The sequence below is a fragment of the Scyliorhinus canicula genome, chromosome 21 (genome assembly GCF_902713615.1).
Source record: "Scyliorhinus canicula chromosome 21, sScyCan1.1, whole genome shotgun sequence".
Lineage (NCBI taxonomy): Eukaryota > Metazoa > Chordata > Chondrichthyes > Carcharhiniformes > Scyliorhinidae > Scyliorhinus > Scyliorhinus canicula.
The window spans coordinates 68365098-68378694 of record NC_052166.1 but is presented as its reverse complement, the minus strand read 5'-3'; the positions used below and the strand labels follow the sequence as shown (position 1 = coordinate 68378694).

The 13597-nt window shown below is 52.0% G+C and overlaps 1 protein-coding gene across 2 annotated transcripts in view; it reads right to left on the bottom strand.

The window, feature by feature from the left end:
- Positions 1-3948: 3948 nt before the first annotated feature.
- Positions 3949-13597, bottom strand: part of LOC119955785 (serine/threonine kinase-like domain-containing protein STKLD1) — a 75389-nt gene continuing 65740 nt past the window's right edge. For both annotated transcript variants that reach the window (XM_038782352.1, XM_038782353.1), the window contains 5 exons: positions 11478-11606; positions 8640-8768; positions 6623-6763; positions 5509-5588; positions 3949-4082 (listed from right to left, as the gene is read on the bottom strand). In XM_038782352.1, coding sequence (XP_038638280.1) covers positions 3984-4082; positions 5509-5588; positions 6623-6763; positions 8640-8768; positions 11478-11606 — 578 coding nt within the window. In that variant the 3' untranslated portion in view covers positions 3949-3983. The remainder of the gene's footprint in view (positions 4083-5508; positions 5589-6622; positions 6764-8639; positions 8769-11477; positions 11607-13597) is intronic.

Below are 13597 nucleotides of genomic sequence, written 5' to 3'. Positions count from 1 at the left end.
GTCTGAGAACTCGCACTAACAGATTCAAAAACCGCTTCTTCCCTGCTGTTACCAGACTTCTAAACGACCCTCTTATGGACCAAACCGTTCTCTACTGCGTAGTATTACACTCCTGTGTGCTTCACCAGATGCCTGTGTCTATGTTCGCATTTTGTATTTTATGTTTGCCCTATTATGTATTTTCTTTTCGTGTACAGAATGATCTGTTTGAGCTGCGCGCAGAACAATACTTTTCACTGTACCTCTACACGTGACAACCAATCCAATCCGGTCGAAGGACATCGAGGGAACGGTAGCACCCTTGAAAGGATCGATGGAGAGAGTCGAGAAGTGTTTGGAGGCACGGAGGACGCAGATCCGGGGAGATGGAGAGGGTTATGTCTAACCACAGTGATCAGGTGGTGGCATTGGAGGTGGAGGTGGGGCTCCTGGGGAACCTTTGCAAGTAACTGAGGGCAAAGGTAGAGGAGCAGGAAAATAGATCCAGAAGGCAGAACCTGCGTAATAAACCCCAAAGGAGGCCAATGACTTTATTACAGACCATAAACTGGGGTAGAATTGAATGTTGATGGGAGACAGAGGAGATTAAACAATGGAGTTTGGAAGATGCGGGTAGTGTGGGGGCTGGAGGGTGGGGGATTTTGCTGTTGTGATTGCTAAGGGGTTTTGGATGTGTCTTTGTTCATGTAGGGGAGGATTGGGTTAGCACAGACCGAGGATGGAAAGGGGGAGTAGATGGGAGGAGTCATCGGGCAGGAGCTGCTGGTGAACAGAAGTGAGGTAGGGAAGATGGCCTCAGGAGTTGGCCAAGTGGGGGGAGGGGGTACGCAAAGTGGCAGTGCTGGAGGAGGAGCAGGGCCATGGACGGAGAAGGGCCATGGACGGAGCAGGGGCATGGACGGAGAAGGGCCATGGACGGAGAAGGGCCATGGACGGAGAAGGGGGCTATCTTACCTTGTCAATGCACCCCTGCACTCCAGGGTTTCCCTTTGTTAGGGGGACATCCAAGATGGCTGCGGTTACTTGTCCTCACCATGAGGTCGGGACCCCTCCAGTCTCGGCTTTTCCTTTGTCCAGGGCCGCCCAACATAGCCGCCATGTTGGTGAGCCCCTGCACTCCAGGGTTTCCCTTTCTTTAGGGGCCCTCCAAAGTAGCTGCCTTGTTGTCATGTGTGTCCTGTTGTAGCCAGCCTAGAGTCCCCCACCCCTTGTCCCTTTGTTCCCCGATAATTCTGTTTCTTCCCCCCCCCCGGCGCTGTTGCACAATGGCCCCCCCTTACTTGTACCTCCTGCCGCTGGCTTTTCTGCCAGTGTGGTGGACCCCCCCCTTCCTGGGTTCGGTCTAAACCTTCGCCCTCCTTTCTGTGTTTTGCTGTCTGGTTCAGTGAGGCAGTACAGACCCACGCAAATTGTCTTTTAGCATTTCAAGCTTCCCGGTGACTGTTTCAGCATTGCTCCTGTTGCTGCCTTCCCAGAGCAATCACTTGGACAAATTTGTCCGCATCCGCAGGGGGCGTAAAGTAGTGTTTCCTGTCCTGGAAAGTGACCCATAGTTTGGCTGGGTACAGCATCTTGAGCTTCCCCCTACTTTTAAACAGGGCCACCATTACTCCATTAAACTCTGCCCAGTGCTTGGCCAGGTCTGCCCAATGTCCTGGAATATCCGAATCTGGTGTCCCTCCCAGTTACAGGCCTTTGACTGCCTGGCCCAGTAGGATTCTTTCCCAGTCCTGGTACCGGTGCATCTTGGCAATTATTGCCCTCGGCTGTTCTCCATCCCTGGTTTTCGGCCAGAGTGACCTGTAGGTTCTAACTCTGACGGATTGGGGAAGCTGTCCCTTCCCACCAGATTTCCCAGCATCTGGGGCACATAGTCTGTGGGGTTCCTGCCTTTGGTTTCCTCCGGCAGGCCCACTATCCCCAGATTTTGATGCTGCAACCGGTTCTCCTGGTCTTCCAGGTTCCGCTGTGTCGCTTCCAGCCTCATTATCTCCGTCTTGAGGGCGGTGATCCAGTCGCCCTGGTCTTTTGAGGCCTTTTCCAGCTCTTTAACGGTGTTTCCCATGGCCTCTAATTGCTTTGACGTCTTGTCTGGGTCCATGTGCATGGCGGTAGGAGCTTCTGTGACTGCCACCTTGACCACTGCCTTTCTGTCGATCTACATGTCCTCTTTGAGTTCCCTGGTGAGGAACTTCTATCTGCCCTCTGGTGAAGGGGAGCTCCGTGTGCAGTTTGTTGGTCCCCCCTCTTTTGGGTGTGGCCGGAGTTTCTCCGTCTCATGGGTGCGTAGTCCCGTTCATTCGTTTCTCCTGGCTTCTGTTGCTTTTTATTTCTTTTCAGCCTCTGGAGCTGCTATTGTTCTGCTCTTTGTATTTTGATTGGAGAGGGGATGCCATTTTCCCGGTGCTGACTAAATGGGCGACATGGTAACACAATGGTTAGCACTATGGGTTCACAGCACCAGGGTCCCGCGTTCGATTCCGAGCTTGGGTCATTGTCTGTGTGGAGTCTGCACGTTCTCCCAGTGTCCACGTGGGTTTCCTCCGGGTGCTCCGGTTTCCTACCACAATTCCCGAAAGAAGTGCTGTTAGGTGAATTGGACATTCTGAATTCTCCCCCTGTGACCCGAACAGTAACTTTATTGCAGTGTTAATGTAAGCCTACTTGTGACAATACAGATTAAAATTAAATTATAAGTGCCTAATTTTGAATTCTTAGGAGGAGAGCACCTTTCGTGCATCTGCTCAACACATCCCCATCACCGGAAGTCTGCACTCCCTCAATACTGACCCTCTGACAGTGCGGCACTCCCTCAATACTGACCCTCAGTGCGGCACTCCCTCAGTACTGACCCTCTGACAGTGCAGCACTCCCTCAGTACTGACCCTCTGACAGTGCGGCACTCCCTCAGTACTGACCCTCTGACAGTGCGGCACTCCCTCAGTACTGACCCTCTGACAGTGCAGCACTCCCTCAGTACTGACCCTCTGACAGTGCGGCACTCCCTCAGTACTGACCCTCTGACAGTGCGGCATTCCCTCATTACTGACCCTCTGACAGTGCGGCACTCCCTCAGTACTGACCCTCTGACAGTGCGGCACTCCCTCAATACTGACCCTCAGTGAGGCACTCCCTCAGTACTGACCCTCTGACAGTGCGGCACTCCCTCAGTACTGACCCTCTGACAGTGCGGCACTCCCTCAGTACTGACCCTCTGACAGTGCAGCACTCCCTCAGTACTGACCCTCTGACAGTGCGGCACTCCCTCAGTACTGACCCTCTGACAGTGCGGCACTCCCTCAGTACTGACCCTCTGACAGTGCGGCACTCCCTCAGTACTGACCCTCTGACAGTGCAGCACTCCCTCAGTACTGACCCTCTGACAGTGCGGCATTCCCTCAGTACTGACCCTCTGACAGTGCGGCACTCCCTCAGTACTGACCCTCTGACAGTGCGGCACTCCCTCAATACTGACCCTCAGTGAGGCACTCCCTCAGTACTGACCCTCTGACAGTGCGGCACTCCCTCAGTACTGACCCTCTGACAGTGCGGCACTCCCTCAGTACTGACCCTCTCTCAGTGCGGCACTCCCTCAGTACTGCCACTGAGTGGCAGATTAGATTATGGCCTTGAGTTTCTAATGTGTGATTTAAACCCAGGCATTTGTGTCTGGAATGTTTTGCCGCTTCTGTTTGAACCTGTCAAATGGACTTGTTTATAAAATAACCAGGAGGGAACAATAAGCTGTTTCAGGATTTAAGCCAATGATTGTGAACTTTCAGAAGCACTAGTGTCAGCGTGAAGCTTGGGTTGGGATGGCCACCAGGCATCTGTGTGCTGGGTGATGGCCAGACCACAAGCAGCACAGACAGGAGCTCCTTCGCTGCTTGTGTGGCTGAGGATTGTTGTTGGGCAAGAATGTGTAAACAGCACTGACAATACCTTGAGGCCCATTCATCCGTTTAATAAAAGCATGATTTAAATTAAATTGAGACCACGCTGCTGTTGACATCTGTGTCCTCCGGGCTTGAGCCTATTCTCTGCAGCTTTGAAAGTGTAGAATCCACCAAAATGAGGATGTCCTGAAGGGAGAGCGAAAGTGTCAATAAAATGATTTATTTTCCCTCCACCACCCCTCCCGGGCGGGCTGTGTCTCTCATGACCTTTCCTCAACTTTCTCCTCTTGCTATGAATGCTGAAGATTACCCAAACCATCCCTGATTCTGTCCTCACCAGATCTTCGGAGCAAGAGGGGCCATTTCGCACCTCCCGTCTGCTTTACCTTTCTCTACATATCAGTGTTCATCTCAACGTCAATTCCATTATTAAAAGCAGGAAATGCTGGAAATACTGAGATAGCATCGGTGGAGAGGGAAACTCAGTTAATGTTGCTGGGAAGAGATCTTTCACGACCTGAAAAACACTCTCCTTTTCCATGTCAGCTGCCTGACTTGCTGAGTATTCCGAACACTTAGTTTCAGATATCCACCATCTGCAATATTTTTCTTTTATATTTGTGTGAATTCCATTAATTCACCCCTTGCTCAGTAAAAATCTACAAATTTTGAACAGCCTGAGCTCCAGCCTGGGCAGTTTCCCGTGGGGAGGCAGTGGCATACTGGTCTTGTCACTGGATTACTAATCCAGAGAGTCCTGCTCTGGGGACCCGGGTTCGAATCCTGATGTGGCAGATGGCAAAATTTGATTTCTGGAATTAAAAATCTCAAGATGATCATGGAGCCATTGGTGACGGTCATAAACACCCATCTGGTTCACTAATGTCCTTTAGGGAAGGAAATCTGTCGTCCTTGCGTGGTCTGGCCTGTGTGTGACTCCAGACCCACAGCAATGAGATTGACTCATAAATGCCCTCCGGGATGGACATATCCCATGAATGAATAAAAGAAGAAATCCATTCCCTTCGCGCAAGAAAGTGCCTCTTGACCCATGTTCTACAACCCCCCCCCCCCCCCAGTCTCTTTTTAAAAAATTTACCCAGTTCATTTTTTCCAATTTAGCGTGGCCAATCCACCTACCCAGCACATCTTTGGGTTGTGGGGGTGAGACCCACGCAGACACGGGGAGAATGTGCAAACTCCACACGGACAGTGACCCGGGGCCGGGGTTGAACCTGGGACCTCGGCGCCGTGAGGCAGCAGTGCTAACCACTACGTCACCGTGCTGGCCCCCCACCCAGGTCTGTGCAACTTGTTGTCATCATTTATCCCTGTTAACTCTGCTTTCTATGCCGCCCTGCTGGCTGTCTGATCGAGTTATCCAGTTAGTTGCTCAGTTATCCCCAGCTCTTTCCCCACGATCCTGCAGTTTTTCCTTTGCATCTGTAGTCTACTTTTGAATTTGCTTTAACCACCCTTTCAGACAAAGTTAGGGGAGACATCACTGCATTCTGTGTCTGACCTCAGTAACGGATTGCAGTCTCTCTCAGCTGTTCTGGAAAATCAGACTGACGGAGCTCCAGAAGGCAAATTCTCACCCTGTTGCACTCACCTCGTTAGAAGCAAATTTGATTTTGATTGAGTTCAGTGTCACATCTAGTTTCTGGGACAGCAGCTCAGGCAGCACGTCCTCTGAAACAGCACCAACAGGGACCATCTTTATCCGTTAATGAAAATACATATTTCTATAGCATCTCCTTCCTTGCCCTTCCCTTATTCACTTACTTTCTCCCTACCTCACACTGCTCCTCCCTCCTAAATTCAATTCCTTCTGCTTTCCTCCCTCGCCTACTACCCAACATCACACCGCTCGCTCACCTTCTCCCACTCGTTCTCCATATCCTCTCTGATCTTCTCTACTTTCTATCCTTCTCCCCCAGTCTCACTCCTCCCCCAATCTCACTCCTCCCCCAATCTCTATCCTTCTCCCCATCCTTATCCTTCTCCCCCAATCTCTAGCCTTCTCCCCCAATCTCTAGCCTTCTCCCCCAATCTCTAGCCTTCTCCCCCAATCTCTAGCCTTCTCCCCCAATCTCTAGCCTTCTCCCCCAATCTCTAGCCTTCTCCCCCAATCTCTAGCCTTCTCCCCCAATCTCTAGCCTTCTCCCCCAATCTCTAGCCTTCTCCCCCAATCTCTAGCCTTCTCCCCCAATCTCTAGCCTTCTCCCCCAATCTCTAGCCTTCTCCCCCAATCTCTAGCCTTCTCCCCCAATCTCTAGCCTTCTCCCCCAATCTCTAGCCTTCTCCCCCAATCTCACTCTTCCAATCTCTCTCCTCCCTCAATCTCACTCCTCCCCCAATCTCTGCTGCGCCCCATTCTCTCCTCCCCCACCTCTTTCTCCTGCTCCCCACTCCTTTTCTCCCACTCTGTCTCCTTCAGCTACCCACTCACTCAGCTCCAACCTCCTCCTCTTCTAAACTCTTTCCTTCTTCACTCTCCCTCCTCCTCCCCACCCTCTCCCCTTATTCCCCACTGTCTCCTTCCTCCCCACTCTCTCCAACTCTCACTCCTCCCCTACTCTCTTTTCACTCACTCTCTCTTATATCCCCTTCCACTTCACTCTCCCCCTTCTACTCTCCACTCTTACTCTCCTGCCTGAATGCCCAACCCCCCCCCCCCCCCTTTTCCCTACATATTCCTCCACAATGTACAGGTTTGAACGCACCGTACTGCACCAACTCCAGACACACCATGCAGATATCCTGCACCACCTCTGGGTCAGTGAAATGTTTATGGTAACTTTGAATGATTAAGGCAAGCCCATCTCGATCATTTTCTGGTACGAGGATCCGGAATGCCACAAGCTCTGAAAGGGAGTGAATGTGAGCTGGTTAGATTGGAGACTAAAAACAGACAGAGTGTCAGATCCCTCCTCCCATTGTCACCGACTCATTTATTTCATGTCAGTGCACCACCTCCTCCCTCAACACTCAGTCTTTCAACCGCTCTATCATCAGGATTTCAAAACCAGTCTCTGTGTCAGCTACTCCTGAATTGTGATTCTACCCAGCTGTGTCCTATCCTTTCAATGTCGGGTGTGCTGGGGTTGGGGCCTTGCCCCTTCACCTGCATTTGTCAGTATGTTTACCACAATTCACGCCAGTTGGGTAAAGACATCTTCCCTACTGCTGGGAACATTCATTGATGATTGCACAGGGTTCCTCAGATACTGAAGGAATTCATGTCCAAATGCAGCATGACTTGGACAACATTCAGATTCGGGCTGATAAGTGACAAGTAACACTTGCACCACACGAATGCCAAAACAATCTCCAACAAGAGGGAATCTGACCATCTCGCCATGACATCCAATGGCATTACCATCTCTCAAAATCCTTGGGGTTACCGTTGACCAGAAACTGAACTGGACTCACCATATAGATACTGTGGCAACAAGAGCATGTCAAAGGCTGGGAATCCTGGACAAATAACTCACCAAAGCCTGTCGACCATCAGTCAGGCGTGTGATGGAATACTGTCCTCTTGCCTGGATGCTCCACAATAGTGATGGGCAACCTACAGTCTAGGCCACATCTGGGTTCTGAGTTCGGCCCACAAGATGTTTTGTTGACCATTACACACACGCAGGGTTGGCACATTCTGCTGATTTCTGTCTGCATAGTGTATTTCTTATCGGTCTGACTGAAGTGTTACACATGTGAAGTGAGATGCATGCTGATTGCACACAACATTGACTGAGAGAGCTGTGCACTCCCTTTGTGTCCAAAATATTTATCTTGTTTTTGCCATTTGATTGTGATTTTCAAATATTATTTTTCCTGGGACCCACTTCTGCCAACCAGCCGACCTTTGTGACCCCTGACAGCTGACCTCTGTGACCCACGCCAGCCAACCTTTGTGACCCCCGACAGCTGACCTCTGTGACCCACGCTAGTCGGCTTTCGTGACCCACGCCAGCCGACCTTCAGGATTCACGCCACATTCGCTTATCTTTAATGGGAAAGGGGAGCCTGGTCCTCACAATCTCACTCCAGGAGGAGAGGGCAATGTGCACATCAGGTGCAGACTCCAGCCAGCTCCTTTGTGCCATCTTCATCTTTGTGAAAACGGAAAATCCAACCTCGTACATGTAGGTCATCGTGAAGGGCAATAGCAACAAAATGCTTGTTTTTGGCAGCACTGGATACCGTCTATTTGAGTCTCTGGTTGTCTCTTTTAAGAAAATGATCCCTCTTCACAATCCTCTTACCTCCAAACACCTGTCCGTGACCCACCTGAAGGTTGTGACCCACACATTGAAAGATTCTGCATTTATATATAAATGTATTTAATCTTATTAAAGGCAGAGTAAAAAAGCCAGATTTCAATCTTGCTGCCCACTGAGAAAAGGAGGGACACTCAGGCGACGCACTCACTAGACCAACACGACTCAAGAAGCTAAATACCAACCAGACAAAGTTGCTTGATTAGCACCCCACACACAAACATACACTCCCCCCCCCACCCCCCCATGACTGACACACAGTAGCAGTAGTGTGTACCAGCTACAAGACATGCAGCAATTCACCAAGACTCCTTCAATAGGACTCCTTCCAAACTCACAATCTCTACCCTCTGGAAGGGCAAAGGCAGCAGATGCATGGGAACATCAACACCTGCAAGTTCCCTTCCTGACCTTTAACCTATCCCCACTGAATCAAGAGCTGACCTGTAACTCCTACCTGACATTCGAATTAAACTGGCCAGAGCAAAGCAGATATTTTTCACGATAGTTTCTTTTCGCAGGTGGAGTTCGAATGCTTCAATTAAGAGCAGAGTGATATCCTCTAACTGCTCATCATTCAGGGATTCTGAGAGGAAAACATCAGTATGTCAGTGCTCAAATAACTGCAGGTTAAAGTCCAACAGGTTTGTTTGGAATCACTAACTTTCGGACTCACCTGAGGAAGGAGCAGTGCTCCGAAAGCTAGTGATTTGAAACAAACCTGGTGTAAGACTTCTTACTGTGCTCCCCCCCAATCCAACGCCGGCATCTTCACATCAAATAACTACCATTGAGTCATGCAGACTGTGGTGCGATGCAGAGGTTGCATGATCGGACTGACGCGCAGCTGGTATGCTTAGTGCAGACTGAGACAGAGGGTGGGTATCAGAGAATTTAGGAGGCCATTTGGCCCATTGAGTCTGTACCGGCCCTTGCAAAGGGCACCCTACCTAAGCCCACACCCCCACCATATCCCCGGAACCCAGTGACCGCACCTGACCTTTTTTTTGGTCACTAAGGGGCAATTTAGCATGGTCAATCCACCTAATCTGGACATCTTAGGGCTGTGGGAGGAAACCGGAGCACCCGGAGGAAACCCACGCAGACACGGGGAGAACATGTCATGGGGAGACCCAAGCCGGGAATCGAAGCTGGGACCCTGGCGCTGTGAAGCAACTGTGCTAACCACTGTGCTGCTGTGCCGTCCTCAAGCCTGCACTGGCCCTCCAAAAGAGCACTCTCCCTAGGCCCAGTCCCTTACCCTATCCCAGTAACCCCACCTACATTTTGGACAGTAAGGGGAAATTTAGCATGGTCAATCCACCTAACCTGCACATCTTTCGACTGTAGGAGGAAACCCGTGGAGCCATGGGTGCAAACCCACACAGACAGTCACCCGAGTTCAGAATCAAAGCCGGGTCCCTGACGCTGTGAGGCAGCAGAGCTAACCACTGTGCCACCCAGGCTATTTCTTTCCCATGTTTGCTGCCCAATGAGTCTATCAGCTGCAAATGTAAAAGAAAAACAATCTGTGATTGGAGGAGCAGTGAACAGCCACGCAGGAGGGCCTGGGGAGCTCCTCGGGATCCAAGCTCCGGGGAGCTGGGTGTTGGGGAGCCAAGGAGCGGGGCCTGGGAGCAAGGCCCAGGGAGCAGAGATGCTGGGGAACACAGTATTGAGGAGCCTCGGAGCGGGGTTCACTGAGGGGGCCTCTGAAGCAGAGTCGGTGAGTGTTGGGTGCGTAGAGAGTGCAGAATATGTCCATAAATCTGGCTCACTCCCAGTAACAGGCTTCTTACTCATCCTCACCCACACGCACTATCAGGCACTTTCACAGTGATTGAGGGTGACTGTGTGAGCACCCTGAGTCTTGGAGAGGGGGGGGGGGGGGGTGATGGCTGGCCTTGCCAATGAACTATTGGGCAGCGAACATATCTATGATGAGGAAGTGGATAGTGGGGAGGGGTCGGTCTAGGGCAGATGGAAGCGGTTTTTGAAGGGATAAGAGTTTAGGGACATTGTTGACTGCGCCTCTGCCAGTCTTGCTGGCCAGGTACTCAATGAGCCCAGTGGTGGTGGCAGCCCTGCAGGTGTGGGGACAGTGGGGGCTGCACCTGAGGGTGGAAGGTGCCTCGGTTTGGACACTGATTTGTGACAAACACAGATTTGCAGCAGGGAGAGGGGAGGTTGGAAGCGAGATTTTGAGGGTGACAACAGGCAGTGATCAAGCGGTTTGGAGGACTGTGGGGGGCAGCTTTGCGAGTTCAGAGGACTTGGAAAAGGAATATGAGATGCCCAGTGGTATCGAAGCAGTGGTGGGGAGCAAGGTGTCCAAGATCTATAAGGAGCTAATGGATTGGGAGGGAGCCCCAATGGGGGAAGTCAAGCAGAAATGCGAGTAGGAACTGGGGGTGGTAATAGAGGCTGGATTGTGGGGGAAGACTCTGAGGAGGGTGAATGCATCCTCGTCGCGTGCAAGGCTCAGCCTTATCCCATTTAAGGTGGCTCACAGGGCGGACAGGACTACGGCCAGGATGAGCAGGTTCTTTGAGAGGGTTGAGGACAGGTGTGGGCGGTACAGGGAGAGGCCTGTGAACCATGGTCACATATTTGGGGCATGTCCGAAACTGAAGGGGTTCTGGCAGGGATTCGCGGACGTAATGCCTGAGGTGCTGAGGGTGAAGGTGGCCTCGAGTCCAATGTGGCGATATTTGGTGTGTTGGAAGACCGGGAGTCCAGGGGACGAGAGAGGCCGATGTTCTGGCTTTTGCCTCCCAGAGAAGGGTTTTGCTGGAGTGGAGGGACTGGGAACCCCCAGAACTGGGCGTGTGGGTGAGTGACCTGGAGTTCCTAAGATTGGAGAAAATTAAGTTTGACTTAAGGTCAGTTGATGGGTTTGCCCCAAGTTGGAAGCCGCTCAGCAATTTCTTCAAGGAGAATTGCGGTATCAGCAGGGGTGGGCGGGGGGAATAAATGGGTTAAAATGGGGAAGGTAGGGCGGGAGGAGGCGAATGGCGGGGGGTGGGGGGGGGGGTTGGATCATTGGTGAATTATTTATTATGAGGCTCCTGTTTGTTGTTACTCTTGTGTTGGTTTGTAGTTAATGTTCATACAAAAGCCTTTTTTTAAATGTCGTGCCCAAACATTATCTTTCTGAAATTTGCTCATCGACGTTTTGAGTGAGAAGAAAATTTGAAATGTGTCCTCCCGCATAAAATGGTGAGACAAGCCTGTACTAATTTATGTTTGTTGCATATATGTACTTGCTGTGGTGTGACTGGTTTCTTGCACTCACCATGTAAGGACAAGGCCCACACTGCTGCGCTGGCTGACTCCACCACGTCACCATTCTGGATGTGCTTCTCCAGGACCTGTAGCACAAAGTGCAGTGAACCTTCCGACTTTGCAATTTGAGCATTTTCCTCTAGAGAAAGTGCACCAAGAGGAACAAAGTTAGACAATGGACTCCTCTCTGACCATCTCTGACTGCTTGAAGTGAGAGTGCGTGCGCTGCAGCTGAACCCCGCTCCTCTGCTGATGTGGCACCAGCCATGGCTTATCACTCACACCTCCGAGTCACTATTCCATGGGTTCAACTCCTGTGCCATGGTGCCCACCAGTTGCATAGGGCCTCAAGCGAACCAGTGGACACCGAGTGCTCCTTCTGCAGAGTGGACCCAGCCACAACCATAACCATGTAAGAGGGCTAGACAGTCAGGTCAAGGTACGTAATCAATCAATGCCCTCCACCCGTATAGACTTAACCATAATTATCCATTTAACACCTTGGTCAATATCATCCATCAATCAACAGATTATCCAGAGAGGCACAGTGACAGAGTGGTTGACACTGCTGCATCACAGTGCTCGGGTCCTAAGTTTGATTCCGTTTGCTACCACCCCCTCGGGTTATGCATCACCCGGATTCCCGTGACCACCAGGGAGCCTTTACTCCGGTGCCCGAGATGCTCCACATAGGAAAATTTGAATCGTTCGATGTGTGTGGCGATGACTGCAATATTTCTTTCGCTCAAACGCAATAATTGGAGATGAAACGTAGACCGTGGTGTTGTTAACGGCGGTCAGTGGGCCGGCCTATGAGCTCATAAAAAGCCGAACCCTCCCAGACACGCGGGATTCCCAGCCTTTTGCCCCGTGGGTAGCCTTGGTGGAATAGCATTTTAACCCAAAATGCCCGATTATGAAAATGAAAATCGCTTATTGTCACGAGTAGGCTTCAATGAAGTTACTGTGAAAAGCCCCTAGTCGCCACATTCCGGCGCCTGTTCGGCGATGCTGGTACGGGAATGGAACCGTGCTGCTGGCCTGCCTTGGTCTGCTTTAAAAGCCAGCGATTTAGCCCAGTGTGCTAAACATAGCCCGCAGATTTCACTTCCATCGAGCCTCTTAGGCCAAAGGAGAGTCCAACAGGCACTTTTTGGCACGCTTGAGGAAACTGGCTGAAACTTGCAAATTTGGGCCCACAAGAAGCCTTTGTTTGTGGCATTCGCAATGCTGCCATACAACGCAAACTACTAACTGAATCGGGTTACAAACAACAAACTGGGCCCCAGGACCAGGACACCAGACAACGTGTGGGGATCTCGTCGCCCGCCAACCCCCCCCCCCCCCACCCAGCCATTACCACCCCCTCGCAATCCCACGTACTACGTGGAGGACTGGGACGATTCCTATCACCAACTCCATTGCTTGACAGCTCCCACATCCCAATAGCGCTGCAGGTCAAAGGGCACTGTACCGAGATGGAACTCGACACCAGAGAGGCGTCCTCAATTGCAAGCTGCCGTATGATTAACGAGATTCGATCCGGTCTCCAGACTTTGGTCCTCCAAGATACAGATGCCAGGTTAGGTACATATACAAGGGAACCCCTGGCCATTGAAGGCACCACTCTGGTACCCATAGCTTACGGTGAACAATAGGCATGCTTGCCCTTAGTTGTGGGCCGGGGTGGTGGGCCGGGATGGTGGGCCGGGGTGGTGGTCCTGGTGGTGGTCCGGAGTGGTGGGCCAGGATGGAGTTCCAATGTGGTGGGGCGGGATGGTTGGCCAGGGTGGTGGTCCGTGGTGGTGGGCCGGGATGGTGGTCCGTGGTGGTGGGCCGGGGTGGTGGGCCGGGGTGGTGGGGCGGGATGGTTGGCCGGGGTGATGGTCCGTGGTGGTAGGCCGGGTTGGTGGGCCGGGGTGGTGGGCCGGGTTGGTTGGCCGGGATGGTTGGCCAGGGTGGTGGGCCGGGGTGATGATCCGTGGTGGTGGTCCGTGGTGGTGGGCCGGGATGGTGGGCCGGGGTGGTGGGCCGGGGTGATGATCCGTGGTGGTGGGCTGGGATGGTTGGCCAGGGTGGTGGGCCGGGGTGGTGGGCCGGGGTGGTGGGCCGGGGTGATGATCCGTGGTG